This window comes from Odocoileus virginianus, chromosome 5, assembly GCF_023699985.2.
Source record: "Odocoileus virginianus isolate 20LAN1187 ecotype Illinois chromosome 5, Ovbor_1.2, whole genome shotgun sequence".
Lineage (NCBI taxonomy): Eukaryota > Metazoa > Chordata > Mammalia > Artiodactyla > Cervidae > Odocoileus > Odocoileus virginianus.
In genome coordinates, this window is record NC_069678.1 from 41,373,119 (window position 1) to 41,395,441 (window position 22,323).

Consider the following 22,323-nt stretch of genomic DNA (forward strand, 5'->3'; position numbering starts at 1 on the left):
CAAAATGGTTCAAGCTGCTGCAGCTAAATCACTTCAGTCGTGTCCAACTCTGTGTGACCCCATAGATAGCAGCCCATCAGGCTCCTCCATCCCTGGGATTCTCTAGGCAAGAACACTGGAGTGGGTTGCCATTTCCTTCTCCAATGCATGAAAGTGAAAAGTGAAAGTGAAGTTGCTCAGTCATGTCCGACTCCTAGTGACCCCATGGACTGCAGCCTACCAGGCTCCTCCGTCCATGGGATTTTCCAGGCAAGAGTACTGGAGTAGGGTGCCATTGCCTTCTCCGGTTCAAGCTGAGTTGGAGTCAACTGGCTACTTCTTTCCAAAGCATAGAAATTAGGAATTTTCCCTTCGCTGCTTTCATCAATATTCTTACATCAAACATTATGTCATGGCTATGTTGGTCCCTTGATCCCTTCTGCAACTACACTGATCAACATTTACAGTGCCAAAAAATACTTTGAGAAATTGGAGAGGGTGGATAGCCCCAAGCACAGCCTCATGCATTGAATATTGCCAAATGCTCTTTCTGAAAATGCTAAATTGCCTTTTCTTCGCATTCTTTTTCTTTAATATTCATAATGTTGTGTACTTAAAAGAGAACTTTAAAATGTGCTGTTTACTACTTTCATGTAAGTAGTTACATGATGTTATAAGAACCCAGCCAGGAGCTAGAATCACCAAAATGAGGGACCACCAGACAGAAGCTATGGTTATAAATGGGTTGTTGTTAGAACCATGAAAAGCAGGAAGGGAGTAAGAGGAATAAATATGTTGATTTCTGTTTCCTCTTGTCCTCCCATCTACTGTAAGAGCTTCTCATTGGCCAAAGCCAACAATAATGGGATACCAGATGATGTGATCCATGAAGGGCAGTCCCCTTGGTTTAGAGCAAGACAGAAAATAGTGACGCCTGGGTCTTGGGCACACCAAGATTACACAGCTAAGATGCAGGAGGGGCAGGAGTCAAAGTCAGATTTATTATGCCTTATTCACTGCTTTTATTTCTCTTCCATACACATTGTAGGTGTCTGGTAAATATTTGTTTAAAGAATGAATTCCCAGATGAAAGTTGAACAAGCCAAGATTAGGGGCTACAAATCCTGACTTTAGGAACCAGAACTTTGGAACCACCTCCTTGTCTATAAAATGCTGCCTGGCCGTTGGAACAAACATAACTTACATTGTACATCAAAGGAAATCTGCAGCAGTCAGTTTCCTCCACAGTAAAACTCTTTGCGTCAAACTTAATGATTCTTATCTGGAAACACTCAGGACTTAGTGTCAGAATGCAGACTTATGGTATTTACTTGATCTAGTATTTTCAGTATTGGGGAAGATGAGGACACCACTGAGCCTTCATTCTCTTTAAGGATTCCAACCCCTATCCTCAAACACCCATTCCCCAATGAAAGCAAATATTATATCTGCTGAAAATGGAGTAATAAAGGAGTAAGGCATGAATGTCTATTTTAATCCTGAAATAACTGTTATCTAAATTTGACTTCAAATGTAGATTTGATATATTATCAATGGAAAAGAAAAATTGCCTCTGTATCAGTCAGTGCCCAGCCAGGAGCATACAAACAGTTCTAGGTATTCCAAATAGAATTTAAACAGGGAATTAGTTACAAAGATCTTGAAATTTGTGGAAGAGAAAAAGGGGCAGTTTGACCATAAGCTCCATAATGTAATTCACAATTACATCTCCTGTACCTGATATGTAGCAAAGATTCAAAAATGTGTATTGAATCTATGATTACACTTGTGAGTGAGATTTGGTCTATCAATCTAGGAAGGTCAAGGGTTCTGCTGGAAAGCATTAGGATAGCTATATGACTCTGATAATTCAAGGGATGTGAGTATGTGGTTTGGCCGTTGGTAGGAAATCGTGTTCAAAGCCTTCTGTTCCAAACCTGTCAGTGTTACCAGACAGCACAGAGAACCCTGCTCAATATTCCATGACAGCCTATATGAGAGAAGAATCTGAGAAAGGATGGATATATGTATGTGTGTAGCTGAATCACTTCGCTACACTCCTAAAACTAACACAACATTGTAAATCAACTTGAATCCAATAAAATTTTACAAACCCAAAACAATAACAAACTCCCCCAAACCTGTTAATGGACAATATTTAAGGAACACCTACTGGGTGCTAGATACCATTTCTGGCACTTTAATAAGACATTTGTATTATTAATTTTAACCTTCCTAATAATCCTATGATAATGGGTTCATTGTTTCCAGTTTCATATATGAGGAAGAAAAGGAGGCAAAGAGTTTTTAAGTAACACAACTAAGAGCATACAACAAGAAAATAGCAGAGCCAAGCTTCCGCCCACAAAGTTTGGCTTCAGAAGCTACACTCAGTCTCCACACCATATGTCTCTCCACTGCTCAAGCGATGAAAGCTTAAACCTTTCTACCTTTATTCTCCATTTTCTCCATTGTACTCTGGGGCACAAACCAGCTAGCTGTTTCCCCAACCTGTTTCCTCTCCTTTCTGGGCTCATAGAAGACTATTCCCCAGCTCTTCCCTTTGGTTACTGTAGCTGTATGATTGAGTTCCAGCCAGAGGAAAGTGAGCAGAGGTGATGTGTATCACTTCCTGGCCTGGCCCATCAAGCCTCTTACCTCTGATACTGCATGTTATAATTTTCTTTCAGCTTGAGGAAAGTGAGCATGGTGAACTTGGATGCCATATTTGAAAGTGTTGGAGCCACAAAATGGAAGAAGGCCAGACCCCTGCATGTTGCTTGGAGAAGAGTCAGGAACCAATCAAGAACATCTGTGTTAGCTTTTAAGCGAACAAGAGATACACCATCAACTTGGTTCCACCATATGTGTTGGGGTCATTTTGTTACAGCAGCTAGAGATATCTTAACCAATGCATACATGATTTGAGCTGATTTGTTGTTCCTTGAACATGCATTTGGCTTTTGCACATACTTTTCCTTGGAATTCTTATTCTATTCTTCCAATAGTCACATCCTAAAAATTATTCGAGGCCTAAACCAAGTCCACTCATCTTCAAGCAGCTCTCTTTCACTCCTGCTAGCCACAGTGCTTTCTTTTTTGCTTAACTTCCTATGCCACTTTGTTGATTGTATCTCTCATGTGCTCTTAGCATAGCTCTGATTTTGGATGTCTTGTTTTCCCAGTAATCTCTTCAAGGTCAAGGATCATGTTTTAAAGCTTCCTGTATGTCTCTGAAGTACATAACATGGTGGTGTGCCTTGAGAATTCTCAATAAATATCTGTGAGAAAAATGAATTTATATATGTATTAGACTCAATAAAGTCTATGTTCCCAAAAACAGTCTTTCATCACTCAAGCAGGAAGGCATGTAAATGTAATTTACTGGAGTTTGTCTTTATTATTCTTTTCACCAACATACACATTCTAACACTTTTTGACAACTGCTTAGAAGAGACAGAAGGCATGCTTATCAAATTTCAGATGACACAAAACTAGAGGTAATAAATAATGCACAGGATGACAGAATCAAAATGAGGCAAGTTGGAATGAAGCAGATAACATTTACTGGGGGTAACTGCAAAATTAGATTTTAAAAAAAGCCCAATTTCAGTATGGAACATGTGGCTAATGTCAATTTATAGGAAAAATCTTTCAGGTTTTAACTGGCTGCTGGGTTGACATGAGCCCAGAGTGGATACATGGGACTTTGTTTATAATTAGGCTCAAGGCACTTGGTGGCAAGTACTCAGGCTTTACCAAGGCATGGGCATGAATTAAGCTTGCTAGGTGGGGACCAATGGAGGTAGATGAAACCTCAATGTTAAGTAAAGAGGGGAACAAAGTCCCATATTTTAGCCTGGGCAAGCTCGGCACATGAGGTAACTTTCACCAGTAGCACTGGTGGGAATCCCCTGCTGAGGACACCATCAAGTAACTTCTGGACACTAATTTGGTGCCAACAGCATGGGTCCCCTGAGAGTTTTGCCTCAGAAGTAGAGCCCAGTAGATCTCAAAGGTTTGTTATGTTACTTTTGGTCCCACTTCCCAGCATCAGGGTTGGAGCTGTCCTTCACTTAAAACCAGTCACTTTCAGAGCTGAGAAATGCCATGTCATCTGGGTAAGTTCAAGTCATCCTTGAGAGAGAGAGAGGAGAGAAGGCAGATCACATCTCCTCTGTGCTTAACTGAGACAACTGTTCCAGAATCCTTAGCTAGATCTCTCCTTGAAACCTACACTGCATGTTTGCATGCTTAGTTGCTAAGTTGTGTCTGACTCTGCAACCCCATGGACCCACCGGGTCCTCTGTCCATGGGATTTCCCAGGCAAGAATACTGGAGTGGGTTGCCGTTGCTTCCTCCAGGGACTTAGGCAGTGTTAATAGTAGCCTAGCACCTGGAATAAGGGTCCTACTATAGCCTGTGAGAGTCAGGCCACACAGGAAGAATTGTTTCTATTCTAGATACTATGATTTAAAAGGGATACTGGCAAACTGGTATGAACCAAAATATTGAAGAGATTTAGAATATTGAAGAGATTTAGAAACCAATGACTAGTTCTTTTTTGGTGGGTTAGCCTCAAGGCCCGGAGTGGGTTAGGACAGAGAGTGGCAGGGGGTGTCAGGTAGCAAGGAGAGCAGAACTGTCTTCGGATGTGTGAATGCTGCCTTGTGAAAGAACACTAGCGTGTTAGGTAATGGCAGAAAGCAGAACTGGGACCGAGGGTATATAAGCCCCAAATGAAAATTTTTTACTTGTGATAACTCTGAAAGTAGAATACACTTTGTAGGTGAGTTTAGAATGTTCAAGTAAAGAGCTGGTGACTATCATAGATGTTTTAGCTGGAATTCCAGAACACTGGGTAGGGAGTTAAATGAAAGTGATTCTAAGATCCCATTCAAATCTAATGTTCTATGATTAATTAATCTTTAAATTAGAAATGTGCTACAGAATTTGAGGAAAGAAGATTATTACCTGAGATGATTTTGGAGTCACAAGCTGAAGTGGATCTTCCCCTCAAAAAGAGCAGAACCCATGGATTATTTTATCTGTAATGTGTGAGATGGAAAAATAGAAGCCTAGTACCATTATGAAGGAAAAGCAATTCCCAAGGGGCATGAGAAAAGAAACATTTAATAAATATGAGAACTTCAGAGTCTGAACAGGCCTGAGGGGAAGGCAAGGGAGGAATTTGGAAACCCTCTTTCCCAAAGACAAAAGAGTTGTGATGCTCCACATCTGAAACTGCTCAAGGTGAGCACTCATCTATGGCTGATGAAAACACACTTGGTCTTTTACTCCCTTTTCTGGAGGCAAACTTTCACTTTCTGGAGGCAAAAACTCCAGACACACATAATCACAGTGTTCATAGCACTTTCCCCATGACTCTGTAAAGAATCCACCTGTAATGCAGGAGACTTAGGAGACACTGATTCAATCTCTGTGTTGGGAAGATCACCTGGAGGAGATCATGGCAACCCACTCCAGTATTCTTGCCTGGAGAATTCCATGGACAGAGGAGTCTGGTGGGCTACAGTTCTTGGGGTCCAAAGAGTTGGACAGGACTAATGGAACTGAGCAGGCGCGCACCCACTCTGTTCATAAGAACCGATTGTCCTTGAAACACTGTGAGTTTCTGTATGTCTATTTCTCTCTGCGTTTCCCGTCCCTACAGACAGGAAGGAATAAGATCCTTTTCACAGCCTCGAGTCTGGCGAGGGGTGAGGGGGTCATTTGCAGAGAAAGTCAAGGTAACATGGCATGCACGCGTGCTCAGTCGTGTCTAACTCTTTGGGACCCCAAGGACTGTGGTCTACCAGGCTCCTCTGTCCATGGGATTATCAGGACAAGAATAACGGAGCGTGTAGAATACTTGAGTAGGTTGCCATTATCCAGGGGATCGTCCAGACCTAGAGATCAAACCCGTGTCTGCTGCATTGGCAGGTGGATTCTTTACCACCGAGCCATCTGACAAGCCCCAAGGTAAGATGGACTTGAGTACAAAGACAGATTCTCATCCTGGGAACTGGAGGGGGAGGTTGGGGTTGGGGGCAGTACCACATGCTGGGGAACCTAGGAACAGCAGAGTAGGGAGAGAAATCAAAGTTATCTATCCAGAACGGAATCATCCCATCCTTGGCTTCCCGACCACCAAGAAACCCCTTCCAGTCGCTCTGCGCAGACCACAGCCGCTCTCCAAATGTGAGGGGTGCACCTGCGGCGAAATACAGGTAACCTCAGGTTCGGGTACCATGCCTTTTGGCCGAGGTTCGCCCACCCAGCCAGCCACCAGCGCACACCTCTCGAGCTCCCCGCTTCTTCGGCCGCCGCCTTCACCCCGACTTCGTGCGACCGTCTTCGCGCGACGGTCCACTACAACTCCCGCCTGGGCCGCCTGCAAACCCGAGAGCGCCGAGTGGGCGCGCGGGCTGCGCGCGGGCAGGCGCCCGGGGCTCTGGGCATGCTCAGTCGCGCGGGCAGGGCTCCGGGCGCGAGCCGGGCTCCCGCTGCACCACATTCGCCGGCTGCCAAGGGGAGCCGCCGGGCGCTCGCAGACTCGGCGAGCGCTGCCCGCACAAGACCCTACAGCCGCGCCCCCCGCCGCCACCCCGAGCCATGGCATCCCTCGGCCACCCAGCCGCCTTTGGCCGGGCCACCCATGTCGTGGTACGGGCGCTGCCCGAGTCCCTCGCCCAGCAGGCGCTGAGGCGCACCAAGGGCGACGAGGTGGATTTCGCCCGCGCTGAGCGGCAGCATCAGCTCTACGTGGGCGTGCTGGGCAGTAAGCTGGGGCTGCAGGTGGTGCAGCTGCCCGCCGACGAGAGCCTCCCAGACTGCGTGTTCGTGGAGGACGTGGCCGTGGTGTGCGAGGAGACGGCCCTGATCACCCGCCCCGGGGCGCCGAGCCGGAGGAAGGAGGTAACTGCCCGCCCGGAGAAGCGAGGGGTGCGGCCCGGGATGCTCGCCCGGCCCTCACATGCCGAGCGCGACCGACTTGCCGGGGAAATCGCGGAACTGGCCCCCGGGCTAGTTCAGAACTTCCCATTTAGGGGACAGGGTGTGTGTGCAAAGAGAGAAGTTCATTGTTCACGCCTCCCGGCTGCCGGCGCAGCTTGAATGCCTTGGAGAGGACCCGACTGAGTGTGGTCGTGCAGACTCGGGCAGGTGGGTGGGGTGGGGAATCCATCTCACAGCATTTTTATTTGTAAAGATTAAAAAGCAGTAAAGACAGTGCAACTCTGCCCGTTTCCCAGGGAGCTGGGGGCTGGGAGAGGTGCCCTTCCAGGCGGGCGGGTGGAGGCTGGGAGAGGGGCTCTGAGGGTGGGTTGGTGACCCTGAACCCCCAAGTCCTGCCAGGAGCTGGGAGCAGGGCTGTCCAGACGAAGGAACGGGGTGTCGGTTCCCATAGATGTACAGTGTCCCAAGTTACTTTTCAGTGGTGGAGAGAGTCCCGCAGAAGGGGACTAACAAGTGAATGAATGTAAGACTGGCTTGTTGCTGAGCTGTGGTGTCTGGGTTGGAAAAGCTGTATTCAGGGTAGGGTGTTGGGTGTGTATATGTGTGTGTGTGTTTAATTGGAAATGGCTTCACAAATTCCATAATTTTTATTCTCTCTACTTTAAAACTCATAGTAATTGGAGCTTTTTGTGTTCTCAAAGGATGGTGACTGCTTTAAAATATTGCAGTTTGTGAAAATGGCAGTGATTGCTTTAAACACAAGGTAGGTTAGTGGGGAGAGACAAATAGAGTGAGACTGGATTTTAAAATGCCATCTGGCCTGGGATTCTTCTCACTGCCTGCTAAGAGCCGGGGCTCAAGACTCTAGGTTGCTATTGGCATCAAGTGGCATTGCAAGAAGCTGCTGGTTTCTTTCTTATATGGAGGTTAGGGATTTTTTTCTCCCTATTTTATCTTTATTTGATTCACATTGGAAGTGTCTCACAGAGCTCATAGTTTAAAATGTGCTTATTCTCCACCTGCTTCACTGCACGGGTGGATGATAGAACTTTGCTTGACCTGAGAGAAAAAGCATATTTGGTTTATTTCTCACTGAGATTATCAGCTTTTTTTTTTCTTCCCCACCCTGCCTTAGCAGAAAACCGAGAGTAACAGGTCTCATTCTCTTAGCTCTTTTATCTCCTTTGCCATGCCTCTCCATCTTTCAGTCTGTGAGATGACTTGCTCTGTTTTAAACTGATAAGCATGTAACCACATTTGAACACTTTCTAATGTGTCCTAGGCCATATGGCAAAACTGTGGTTTGTTTAAAAGAGTAAGGTAGATTTTAAAAACCCTTTCAAAATGGCACTCATTTGTTGAGGCTGGTCCAATTTCCTGTTAAGAGACTGTGAGTATATTTAATCATCCATTTCATTTTATTCCTGTAATAAAACCTTTCAAATTTTGGCCTTCCTGATGCTAAAGTGGGCAGTGATCTGTCTCCCCATCAGATTTTGAGGCATACATTTAAAAAAGACCTCACTCTTGTATTAGGCTGGTGGCCCACTGCCAGAGGCCGCGTAGTGTAATAGATAAGAACATCAGACTGAATGTGATCCTGTGACCTTGGGGACTATCTCTTGCCTCAGTTTTCTCATCTGTAAAGTGGACATAATCATACCTATTTCATAGAATTGTGGTAATAAATTTATTAATCCATCTGAAATATAGAGGGCAGGATATTTCATGAAGTGTTTTTATTCACTTCCCAGTGGGTCATGGAAGATTTGCTCCTTGAGCAATAAGAAGTCTCCTGTACACTGATGCAGTTATAGTGACATTTCCCCATTCCAGGGTGAAGGGGAGTTGTCTTCATGCTTTAGGTTCCATCCTAATCTGCTCTGTAGCACTGCCTCCCAGGTTGAGTTTTCTGCTGGTGTGTGGCCCCTCCCCACATCAACTTTGCCATTGCCTCTGATCAGATCCCCAGGGTAACAGACCTTCCAACCAGAGAAAGAAATTTAGGCAGTCACGTTGGGTGGGGTGCTTCGGAGATCTCTTTGAAATCTCTATTAGTTTGCTGCCTACATTGAAGTTAATAAATGCTTGCTGAGTGAATGAACAAATGAATTAATAAAATACTAGTTAGCTTCCCAGGTGGTTCAATGTCAAAGAATCCACCTGCCAAGCAAAGAGACATGGTTTGATCCCTGGGTCAGGAAGATCCCCTTGAGAAGGAACATGTAACCCACTCCAGCATTATCGCCTGGAAAATTCCATGGACAGAGGACCCTACAGGAGGCTACAGTCCATGGAGTCACAAAAGAGTTGGATATGACTTAGCAACTAAGCAGCTAACACCTAAACAATTAGCTAATATCAGTAAGCTGATAATAATTACTTCAAGGCCCTCTTGAATTATTATATATAAATATTTCATGTAACACTAATCTCCCTAACTGAAATTCCACAACAGCAAAGCATTATTTTAAAATTATTAACACTGATCTCCTTGTTTCCTGTCTCTTACTACTCATTCCATTTTCTGCACTGTAGCCAAGTTGGTCTTTCTAAAACTCAAATCTGATCCTGTTCCTCTTCTGATTAAAATTCTAGAAGGGCCTCCATTGAGCTTGATAAACCCATTGATCTGGGCTCTCCTTGCCTTATCAGCTTTAGCTGCATTTCTGACCACACCCCACGTGCCTCTCAACCCTTGGCTCAAGCCAGCTTCTTTTTCTGACTCACCATGCTATTGCTTTTTGGGGCATACATTCCTCCTTCACCCAGGACATTCTTCCTCCTTCCTCTCTTGCATTTTATCTGGCTTTTCCGACTCAAGTGTCAGTTCTCAGCTTACTGTTACCATTAGTATTGTTAGCTAATTGTTACTGGGTGCTTGCCATTTGCCAGACATTGTGCTGGATTTATAACATGCATTTCATTGAATGTTCACATCAACTCTTGTGCTCATTGTTATCATTTGTGTTTAAAAGTTATGACACTGAGTCTTAGTGAGATTAAATAAATTGCCCAAGGCAAACCACTCAGTATTCTTGACTTGAGAACCCCATAACAGTATGAAAAGATAGGACACTGAAAGAGGAACTCCCCAGGTAGGCAGGTGCCCAATATGCTGCTGGAGATCAGTGGAGAAATGACTCCAGAAAGAGTGAAGGATGCAGCCAAAGCAAAAACAATACCCAGTTGTGGATGGGACTGGTGATAGAAGCAAGGTTCGATGCTGTAAAGAGCAATATTGCATAGGAACCTGGAATGTTAGGTTCATGAATCAAGGCAAATTGGAAGTGATCAAACAGGAGATGGAAATAGTGAACATCGACATTATAGGAATCAGCGAACTAAAATGGACTGGAATGGGTGAATTTAACTCAGATGGCCATTATACCTACTACTGTGGGCAGCAATCCCTTAGAAGAAATGGAGTAGCCATCACAGTCAACAAAAGAGTCCAAAATGCAGTACTTGGATGCAATCTCAAAAACTACAGAATGATCTCTGTTCGTTTCCAAGGCAAACCATTCAATATCACGGTAATCCAAGTCTATGACCTGACCAGTAATGCTGAAGAAGCTGAAGTTGAAGAGTTCTATGAAGACCTACAAGACCTTATAGAACTAACATCCAAAAAAGATGTCCTTTTCATTATAGGGGACTGGAACGCAAAAGTAGGAAGTCAAGAAACACCTGGAGTAACAGGCAAATTTGCCTTGGAGTACAGAAAGAAGCAGGACAAAGGTTAATAGAGTTCTGCCAAGAGATCACACTTGTCATAGCAAACACCCTCTTCCAACAACATAAGAGAAGACTCTACACATGGACATCACCAGATGGTAAACACCAAAATCAAATTGATTATATTCTTTGCAGCCAAACATGGAGAAGCTCTATACAGTCAACAAAAACAAGCCCGGGAGCTGACTGTGGCTCAGATCATGAACTCCTTATTGCCAAATTCAGACTGAAATAGAAGAAAGTAGGGAAAACCACTAGACCATTCAGATATGACCTAAATCAAATCCCTTATGATTATACAGTGGAAGTGAGAAATAAATTTAAGGGACTAGATCTGATAGATAGAGTGCCTGATGAACTATGGATGGAGGTTCGTGACATTGTACAGGAGATAGGAATCAAGACCATCCCCAAGAAAAAGAAATGCAAAAAAGCAATATGGCTGTCTGAGGAGGCCTTACAAATAGCTGTGAAAAGAAGGGAAGCAAAAAGCAAAGGAGAAAAGGAAAGATATTCCCATTTGAACGCAGAGTTCCAAAGAATAGCAAGGAGAGATAGGAAAGCCTTCCTCAACGATCAATGCAAAGAAATAGAGGAAAACAATAGAATGGGAAAGGCTAGAGATCTCTTCAAGAAAATTAGAGATACCAAGGGAACATTTCATGCAAAGATGGGCTCAATAAAGGACAGAAATGATAGGGACCTAACAGAAGCAGAAGATATTAAGAAGAGGTGGCAAGAATATACAGAAGAACTGTACAAAAAAGGTTTTCACGACCCAGTAATCACGAAGGTGTGATCACTGACCTAGAGCCAGACATCCTGGAATGTGAAGTCAAGTGGGCCATAGGAAGCATCACTGTGAACAAAGCTAGTGGAGGTGATGGAATTCCAGTTGACCTATTTCAAATCCTGAAAGATGATGCTGTGAAAGTGCTGTACTCAACATGCCAGCAAATTTGGGAAACTCAACAGTGGCCACAGGACTGGGAAAGGTCCGTTTTCATTCCAATCCCAAAGAAAGGCAATGCCAAAGAATGTTCAAACTACCACACAGTTGCACTCATCTCACATGCTAGTAAAGTGATGCTTAAAATTCTCCAAACCAGGCTTCAGCAATACATGAACCGTGAACTTCCATATGTTCAAGCTGATTTTAGAAAAGGCAGAGGAACCAGAGATCATATTACAACATCTGATGGATCATCGAAAAAGCAAGAGAGTTCCAGAAAAAACATCTATTTCTGCTTTATTGACTGTGCCAAAGCCTTCAACTGTGTGGATCACAATAAAGTGTGGAAAATTCTGAAACAGATGGGAATACCAGGCCACCTGACCTGCCTCTTGAGAAACCTGTGTGCAGATCAGGAAGCAACAGTTAGAACTGGACATGGAATGACAGACTGGTTCCAAATAGGAAAAGGAGTACATCAAGGCTGTATATTGTCACCCTGATTATTTAACTTTTATGCAGACTGCATCATGAGAAAGGCTAGGCTGGAAGGAGTACAAGCTGGAATCAAGATTGGCAGGAGAAATATCAACCTCAGATATGCAGATGACACCACCCTTATGGCAGAAAGTGAAGAAGAACTAAAGACCTTCTTGATGAAAGTGAAAGAGGAAAGTGAAAAAGTTGGCTTTAAGCTCAACATTCAGAAAACTAAGATCATGGCATCTGGTCCCATCACCTCATGGGAAATAGATGGGGAGACAGTGGAAACAGTGTCAGACTTTATTTTTTTGGGCTCCCACATCACTGCAGATGGTGACTGCAGCCGTGAAATTAAAAGACGCTTACTCCTTGGAAGGAAAGTCATGACCAACCTAGATAGCATATTAAAAAGCAGAGACATTACTTTGCCAACAAAGGTCCATCTGGTCAAGGCTATGGTTTTTCCAGTGGTCATGTATGGATGTGAGAGTTGGACTGTGAAGAAAGCTGAGCACCGAAAAATTGATGCTTTTGAGCTGTGGTGTTGGAGAAGACTCTTGAGAGTCCCTTGGACTGCAAGGAGATCCAACCAGTCCATCCTGAAGGAGATCAGTCCTGGATGTTCATTGGAAGGACTGATGCTGAAGCTGAAACTCCAGTACTTTGGCCACCTGTTGCGAAGAGCTGACTCATTTGAAAAGACCCTGATGTTGGGAAACATTGAGGGCAGGAGGAGAAGGGGACGACGGAGGATGAGATGGTTAGATGGCACCATCGACTCAATGGACCTGGGTTTGGGTGGACTCTGGCAGTTGGTGATGGACAGGGAGGCCTGGCGTGCTGCGGTTCATGGGGTCGTGAAGAGTCAGACATGACTGAGCGACTAAACTGAACTGAGAGAGTTATTGTTGTTGTTCAGTCGCTCAGTCGTGTCTGACTTTCTTGGTGACCCTATGGACTGCAGCACACCAGGCTTCTCTGTCCTTCACCATCTCCTGTGCTTGCTCAAATTCATGTCCATTTAGTCAGTGTTGCCATCCAACCATCTCATCCTCTGTCACCCTTTTCTCTTCCTGCCTTCAATCTTTCCTAGCATTAGGATCTTATCCAATAAGTTGGCTCTTTGCATCAGGTGGCCAAAGTATTGGAGGTTCAAGCTTTAGCATCAGTCCTTCCAATGAATATTCAGGACTGATATCCTTTAGGATGGACTGGTTTGATCTCCCTGCAGCCCAAGGGACTCTCAATAGTCTTCTCCAACACCACAGTTCAAAAGCATCTATTCTTTGATGCTCTGCCTTCTTCACAGTCCACCTCTCACATCCATACATGACTACCTGAAAAACCATAGCTTTGACTAGATGGACCTTTGTTGACAAAGTAATGTCTCTGCTTTTTAATATGCTATCTACGTTTCTCATAGCTTTCTTCCAAGGAGCAAGTGTCTTTTAATTCCGTGACTGCAGTCACCATCTGCAGTTATTTTGGGACCCAAGTTAACCAATGAAACCAGGATTTGAACTCAGATTTGCCAGACTCTAAAGCTTTAGTTCCAAGTGTTGGAATGTTAGATCTCACTTTCTCAACATAGGATTGGTTCTTCTTTTATGAACACCTCTGTATGCCCTGTTATATTTATCATAACATATGATAATTGTCTGTGTATCTTTCTATAGCCCCCTCACTATTATGAAAGCTGTGAGGGCAAAGATCATATCTGCATTGTTCAACTTTTTATCCTGTGGACCATGTACACAATAGTCATGTGGCAAATATTTTGTTGAAAAAAAAATGTGTCTATGATTTTAAGTCAACCTTTGCTCTCCCTCATTATGGCATATGGTGTTTTTTAAGCATTTCAAGTCAGTAGAGTCCCAAAGGTTTCATTGCAACTCTAGGTGATTTGTAACTGTTTTTCTCTTCCTCTCTCTTTTAATGCTTTTGTCTCTTGTTGTTGTTTTGTTTTTATTAAAATGCTGAAGTTTCTTCTTAATCAAAACATCATGTTATATTTAATGACTTTTCTTCCTTGGAAGAAAGGACTGAGACCCAAACTCAAGAAAGTAACCCTTCTGTGCACGCTCAGTATTTTCCAGAAAGGGGCCTCCAAATATTAGTAAAACACAGACCATGTCTGCAGCAAGCGTAAGTTTTAGTGAAGAAAACTGTATATAAAGACAGTCAGCTTATAATATTACTTGCCTTATAACTCCATGTCTTCAGAAATATGAATGCCTTCATATGTTGAATACTTTGAAGACAAATAAATTAGCCTTGAAAAGCCAGATTACGTTTTAGAGGGGAAAAAGGTCAATTATAAATATCAGAAGTTGAGTAAACAGATATCTAAAAGCTGAAATAAGGCAAGTGACAGAGTGTGATGACTGGATTTTTTAAAAAATAAAAATTTCTATTATACTTGCCTGCAGTACCAAATTCAAAAGGCACAAAATGAAACACAGTAAAGGTAAGTCTTTTCCCCTCACCTCACCCTTGTACCTTACTACCCACTTCTCTTCCTGAGGCAAATACTAATGCCATTTTCTGCAATTTTTTTTCCAGAAGGTTTTTAGTACTTAATAAATGATTAACTGACAAAATTTATTCAAGAAAAATTGTGAAATATATCCTGTGCCCTTTCACCCCTCTCTCAGAGCCGTTTAATATTTTCCCAGGTACTAAATATTAATATATAAAATATTCTGTCTAGGAGAAAAGCCACACAAACTCATTCTCACAAAGTGATAATGGCTTTAGATATCCCTAACTAGAGCCTTTGCATTACTGGGGACCTCTTTAGGAAGAAGGCAATGCTTAGCACAAGGTAATAGATCTCCAATGTAGAAATAAACATGAAGGCCAGGGGGTGGGGGTGGGGGTGGCGGACAGGAAGGTATAAACAGAAAAGGTAAGTAATACATATTTGCATAGTAATTTCTGTTCAATTAGGGCAGTTAGCTCTTTGCATCTACATATTTTGGTTCTGGGAGAAGGCAATGGCAACCCACTTCAGAACTCTTGCCTGGAAAATCCCATGCACGGAGGAGCCCGGTGGGCTGCAGTCCATGGGGTCGCTAGGAGTCGGACACGACTGAAAGACTTCACTTTCACATTTCACTTTCATGCATTGGAGAAGGAAATGGCAACCCATTCCAGTGTTCTTGCCTGGAGAATCCCAGGGACGGGGGAGCCTGGTGGGCTGCTGTCTATGGGGTCGCACAGAGTCAGACACAACTGAAGTGACTTAGCAGCAGCAGCATTTTGGTCCTGGCTTCTTATTTGGTTAGGAAAAAGCATAATTATATTATTTCCAAAGGCAAGGTGAGCATTAAGATCGTGTCTAACAACCAACCAAGTTGTGTGTGTGTGTGTGTGTGTGTGTGTGTGTGTGTGTGTTAATAGCAAAAAATAATGTTATTATTTTGTTGTTTGGTTGATAAGTTGTGTCCAACTCTTTGCAACCCCATAGACTATAGCTCACCAGGCTCCTCTGTCTATGGGATTTCCCAGGCCAGAGTACTGGAGTGGGTTGCTATTTCCTTCTCCAGGGGTTCTTTCCGACCCACGGATCGAACCTGTGTCTCCTGCAGCAGCAGGCAGATTCTCTACCACTGAGCCAACAGGGAAGCCTCAGCATTATTATTAATATTAGTTCTGTTTAAAAGATAAGGGGACTGAGTCTTGGGTGACCAAGGTTAAGTAACTGATCCAAAGTCACACAGAGCTAATTAGTGGCAGAATTGAACTTCTCATGAAAGTATGATCATTTTTGCTTGAAGGGCTTGTGGCCAGTTGTCGAGTTTAATGGATCATTAAATCAATATAAAACTGCTACCTGAGTTTCATTTTATACACTAACAATGTACAATATAACTTGGACATTAACTAAGTGAATCATTTTACCTCTCTCCCTCCTAAAAAACTAAATTTTTTTTCATTTTAGTTAAAAAAATAATTCATTTATATGAAACCCTCAAATTGCCTGGGCACAGTTCATGAATAGTTGTGCTTTATTTACCAGCAGACTGGTTGATTGCTTTTTAAAATGCACACATTTCCTCAAACTTCCGTTTAACTTCAGGTGAGAAAACTGCCCTAAGCCATAATTAGAAATTACCCAGACTCTTACCAAGCTAGAAAGTGAATGAGCTAGAGGTGCCTCACATGGCAACAGATTAACAGTTCTTGATAAATTGTCACCTCAAACTGGTTAGAACAACTGCTCCCTTTCAGGGTGTTTCTTTTCAGACTCTTTTACGTGGCCTTGGCAATAAGCTTTTGGAAATTGAACTGTTTCTTGGAAACTTGGATGCATCTAATAATGTAATCTACTCCCGTGCAGTTGATCTTGAAAGCCTTGAGAAGAAAGAACATAATGATGAGTAGGGAGTGACATCTATTAGATACTATTAGCTGAAAATGAGCTTTCTGCAGAGATCCTTAGAATCATAAAACTAAGAAGGCAGAGATAGATCCCTTATAATTCAGATATGCTGTGAAATTGCTTTTGCATGTTTTTGAATTCTTACTGAGCTCAAATTTCTTCAAAATTAGGTATCTGGCCCATTAATGTAAACCACAACACAGAAAAATCTACTTAAGACTTTTGAACAGATTTACCTTCTACTATCTTTGCATCATAAATAAATGATTCATGAAACTCAATCTAAATTTGGAGATGTGTGTTTAGAAAATGAGTGATGGTTATTATTTACTTGATAGCATTTGCTGTTAAAATCTGTAACCACTTCAGAAAGCCCAGCTTCCTGACTGGATATCTGGACACGTGATAGAGTTCATTCTCCTAATCAAGAGGTACCATAATTAAAGGTAAAATAGCTGAAACCTTAATGAGAAAAGGTTTCATTTATACCTTATACAGACTGCAGTGCATTGTTCACCCCATGTAATAGATGAATCTTTATTTACTGTAACAAAATCCCTGATGTTCCATCAGAATGCTCCCCTGACCTTTGAAGTTGGCTTTCACTGCTTTCCCTAAACTAATATTAGGCATTAAATCTGTCAGAGTCCTCAGGCACATTTCATAAACAGGCACTTCTCATCAAAATGGACAGAGTAATCTCAAACAACAAATCCCATTTTAAAATGTGTGCATGTAACACCATCCTAGTTTACTATGTCATCATCAAACAATGTAATAATGTACATTGTCTTCCTAAAACTGAGTGCTGATGGAGGGGTAGAATCACATAGAAAGAATAAATCACTGGACTTTAGATTCATCATGTTTATATGACCAGAGAAATGAGCATAGCAGACTATGAAGACAGAAGTATGAATTAGTACAGAGTGGGTTTAATTTTGCCCACCAAATCAATGGGGACAAACCTGAATTAGTTTAACATAGCAAATTAAAGGGAATACAACTTTTAGCCTGCTTTCATAGCTAGATGGGCTTATGGTATAAGTTGTCATTCTGATAGAGATGAGTGAATGCATCAGTATTTTGCTGGACTTGAATATGTGTAAGTAAATCTTTGACTTCATTAAAAATGTGTTTGCCTTGAGTTCTCTGTCCTTATTTTGTTTAAGAAATATTGAAGAAAAAAAAAAAGAAATGTTGAAGAGTAATTGGCCTCCAATTAATGAAAATAAATGAAAAAAAAAAAAAAGATATATTGAAGTTTTCCATGGAAAACTTTCAGAAGTTTTCTTCAGAAACAGACTCACAGACTTAAAGAACAAACTTATGTTTACCAGGAAGAGTCGGGGAAGGGATAGTTAGGGAGTTTGAGATAAACACAGATACTCTGCTATATTTAAAATGGATAAAATGTTTCTAAATGGCACAGAGAACTCTGTTCAATGTTATCTGGCAGCCTGGATGGGAGGGGAGACTGGGGGAGAATGGATACTGTATGTATGAGTCACTCTGCTGAGCATCCGAAGCTATCTCAACATTGTTAAGTGACTATACTCCAGTATAAAATAAAAAGTTTAAAAAAAAAAGAAATATTGAAATTTTATTATTTATTTATAGCAGTAATGATGAGTGCCATGACTGTGTTAAAAATGACTGTGATTTTGAAGCTGAAGGCATAATAGTTGGATCACTCGTGTATGTTTGTGCATTCAACAACTGTCTACTACACACCAGACTCAGTGTTTGATGCTGTGGAGATGTGGGTGAATTAGATACCACTGTTGCCTCCAAGGACCTCACAGTCCAGCTAGGGAGGCAGACCAGTGGCAGACACTTGGAGAATAGGGTTTTGGTGCTAAGCAACGTCCAGGAGGTGGGTCTGACCCATACCAGGGCTTCTCAGACGTGATTATTGAGTTAGCACCAACCAGAGCAAGGCAGAGAGAGGCAGTCTTCAGAGGCAGAGAGCACTGTGGGATAGGATGAGGGTGATGGCACAGTGGAAATTAGTTTCACTAATGTTGAAAAGGATGCAGGATTGAGAAAAGCCTGCCTGTGCCCCCTCAGATCGAAAATTTTGATTCCCAATTCTAAGTTCACCAGGAGAACTACTCCTTAATCATGTTTCCTGTTTGGGGCCCAGAGAGATTTGGCTGTCTGAAACACTGCATTTCTAACTTTTCCTCCCATCTTTTCTTCTACCTTGTTCTCCATCAGGGTCTGGCATTCCTTCCAGGATTCCTGAATAGCACAGTTTGGGAACTATATAGTCTTACTCTCAAATGGACTAAAGTCCACTCCAAATCTGAGATTCATTTCTTGAGGTTGCTAGAATGTCATTTGGCTAAGTTGCGCTTTTTCCCCTTTGGCCCAAAATTTGCACATTAGGATATATAAAGCAAACCTGGCATCTGCCACATATAGGTATATAATATTACCCATGTCAATGGCAGGTAAGAGAGAACTCTTTCCTGTTTGCTGTTGAAATGTGTTTTTATTCACAAATCTTTCCATCTTGGCAGTAGACACCATTGAATCTCACACTAATATAAATCAAGTGTACCCAAAACTGAACATGCATTTATAATCATAGGTTGAATTTTGCAGAAACTGCAGACAACAGCGAAGTCAGAATACAACACTGTCCTAGGTGTTGGGGCATGCTGGTTTTGATTTTGTAGTGATAATCTAATATTCTTTCCAGCTTGGAGGTGCTACACTTTCCTTTTGGAACTCAGAGTGTATTAGAGTGGAAAGTAGAGGGTGGAGAAGGGATGGGGGAGGGGGAGATTATAATAATTTATATTTGTGAGATGGGATTGGGCTTTGATGAATAAACTACTGGATTTCTTTCAACTGAAAACATTTAACTTGTTCTACTTCATTAACCAATCATTTAAACTCATGCCTTGCTAATGATAACCCATTAAGAGAGGAAGTTGAATTTTCTAACTCTATGTCAAAATCTCTACTTATTTAACCTTTTATATAGCACATTCGATAAGAAATGTTTCCCACAGAAAACTTCAAATAAAAGCCGCTGAAAGATCGTAAGATTCCTAGAAATCATTCCACATGATTTCTCTCATCACACATCACTGTCATCTGTGTCTACCAGCTGATGTTTCTGTAGTGAATGTGAATCAGTAGCCCAAAAAAATGGAGAGAATTGGATACAAGGTATGTCCTGTGAGGTGTGTTGTCTCTTATAACTAAACATCTTGACTTGCCCATAGCGCTTCTTTCTTATAAACCCCCCATGTATATGTACTAATTTCCATTTGGTGATGAAATTTCAGTTTCGTTTTCCAGATTTTACCTTTTGTCTTCCAAAAAATACAGAGTTATTTTTCTAAGTAAACAGCAAAAAAGCAAGATACTCGTTTAGATGTAGCCCTTCTATAATAAGCTGTGTAAAAATTAAGACTGTTGACAAGTAAGATATTGACATTTTTTTAACTTGGAAATATGCTTGTGATAAACTTAGACATTTTTAGCTTGAAATGAGTCCAAAAAATTGAAGTTAGTTAAATAATCTTGGTGCAGTTACAAGGTAAAAATAGAAGAAAAATACATCTAGTTTAATTTTTTTTTAATCAAAAGGGAACTTCCATTTTACAGGGAAAGAGAGTAACTAAAGCTTGACTCATATTTGTCATATAGATGTATTTTCCAATTCAAGTGTTTTATGTGCAGAAGTTTAAATCTAGTTCTTTATTTTGAGGCACTCGAACCATTTTTGCTCTTGCTTTCATATTCTGTGTGCCATTTTAGTCCTTTATCAAGGGTTCTGGCTTTCTGGCCCCCCTTTCTCCAAAAAATGCACTATTGGGAGAGGGAATGACCACAATTAAAAAGGGCACTGAATTCTTCACTTTTCTCTGTTACTCTGTTACTATGCATCTCTAAAGCTATAGGCTTCCCTTAGTCTCCAGGCTTCCCCAAGCTTCTCCAAATATATAAGCAGTTTAACTCTGAACAGAGCACAGCTTCAAGACAAGGCTCTTAGTACAGTGTGTGTGTGTGTGTGTGTGTGTGTGTGTGTGTGTCTTCAAATTGCTGCTATCCATCTACTATCATGGGGTCATGAAATCAATTTAGTGGGTCATGTCCAGCTCTTTTATTTTTCTTATAATAGGATCAGTAGAAAATGTCAGAGTACATGGCAACCTAGGGTCAATATTTTTTCATGAAACCTTTCCCTTTATACATTCACGTTCATGTGTATATTAATTCGGAACATAAAATGTGTTTCTTACTCTGAGTCATGCTAAGAAAAAAGTATAAAAACCCACTATATGGCGTTTCAACCAGATTGTACCAGTCAGCCTTTTATAGAAATTCTAGAGGGTCATGTCTTTTGGTCCCTGGGTTCTGGGAATCATGGCCAGAATCCCGAACGCTTCTCTATACATATCGAAGCACGCTGATTTCCACTTGCTTGGGTTGAATCCTTACCGGAATGGTATCCTGGCTGTTTGTTTTCCTGTCCATCCAACATCAACAACAGAAATCATAATTGGGGAACATCAGGAGAAAGAAAGCTGTTTACTTGACTCTTTGCTGGGAGCTGATTCTACCTCCCCTTCTTTGATGACATTCTAAACCAAGGATAGTTACATTGACTAAGATGAGAAAGAATAGTTTCCATCTGAACTTGCATCTTTTTTCACTTTTTGGAGAGTTGGTTAGCAGGCAGCATCACTAGCCCCTTGCATTAGGAGAGGTTGTGCCCCTGCATCTTCCCACCTGCGGCGCCCAGGTGGAAGCTGAGATCTTCATGGACCCCAGGAGACCTCAGGGCCCTGGGTCAGGATTTGGCTGTGGGTCCTCTTGGAAAGAAAACTGAAACTCAGAACAGCATTTTGTTGCTGTTGTTCAAAGAGCCCCAGAATGTGCTAAAACAATCATAATGTTAGTTCAAGTCATTCTCAGACCACTGCCAAAAGGCCTACAGGGACCTTGAAAATCACTGCTTTCATCATTTTTTCCCACTTCTGCCATACTAAATGGGTAGAAATCCAGCTTTTATAAAAGAATGCCCAAAGGAAATTTAGTTTTCTTCCTCAAGTAATTCATTTCAGCAGTATTTGTTGTTGATGGTGTCCACTAAATAGGAGACGCTTTGACCAATATATAGGTTGTAGTTCATTCTGAGAGAGTGCATTTTACTGGTGAGTAATGAGTTAGTCTGTAACTACAGGGAAAAAAGTGTGAGGGTTTTTTTTTCCCGTGGTAACCCCCTTTTCACAGCTGAGCAGCCTAGTACTCAGAGTGAAGTGTGCTCCCTCACACGTGCTCTTTTGTCCCCTCCACCCCCCCCCCCCACCCCACCCCGAAAAGGAGTGCTTTGAATATTTTGCTAAGAGACATTAATGATAGAGGCAAACAGTTTGTGGCTGTGACTGGAGAAATTGTGTGTTTGTAGGGAAAGGGCTTAGAAATGTGCATCTTGGAACTATAATTACATGAGGAAAAATGGATAGTGTGATTGTCATGTTCATGTCTGCATTTTTCTTTGTGAGCACTCAACTGGATAACTGCAGCCTCTGAGTGGTTTGAAAGAAACTGAGGATTAATATTGCTGCTAAACTGGACCCCAGAGAGAAGCTTCTTGGTGAGAGGGAGAAATGATAGGGATTTAAGTTACAACATTTTCTGGAAAGTAAAAGCAGAAAAATATACAAGATACAGCCCACTGGCCTCAGCTGGCTCAGGGCTCAATTATGATTCGATACACGTTCCCTGAATGAAACACGTACCCTCGCCTGCCCTGAGGTCAGCCTAATGACTGGAAATTCCAAAAATGTAACAGCTACTGTCCCTT

At 42.0% G+C, this 22,323-nt stretch overlaps 1 protein-coding gene across 2 annotated transcripts in view; it reads left to right on the forward strand.

Moving 5' to 3' along the window:
- Nucleotides 1-6,443: 6,443 nt before the first annotated feature.
- The window catches only part of DDAH1 (dimethylarginine dimethylaminohydrolase 1), a 145,219-nt gene continuing 129,339 nt past the window's right edge, over nt 6,444-22,323 (forward strand). Inside the window, exon 1 of one of the 2 annotated variants that reach the window (XM_020877224.2) lies at nt 6,444-6,897. In XM_020877224.2, the coding sequence (XP_020732883.1) occupies nt 6,595-6,897 (303 nt within the window). In that variant the 5' untranslated portion in view covers nt 6,444-6,594. Of the gene's footprint in view, nt 6,898-7,068; nt 7,144-22,323 lie in introns of those variants that run through there. The other variant, XM_070467815.1, reaches the window with a different exon arrangement.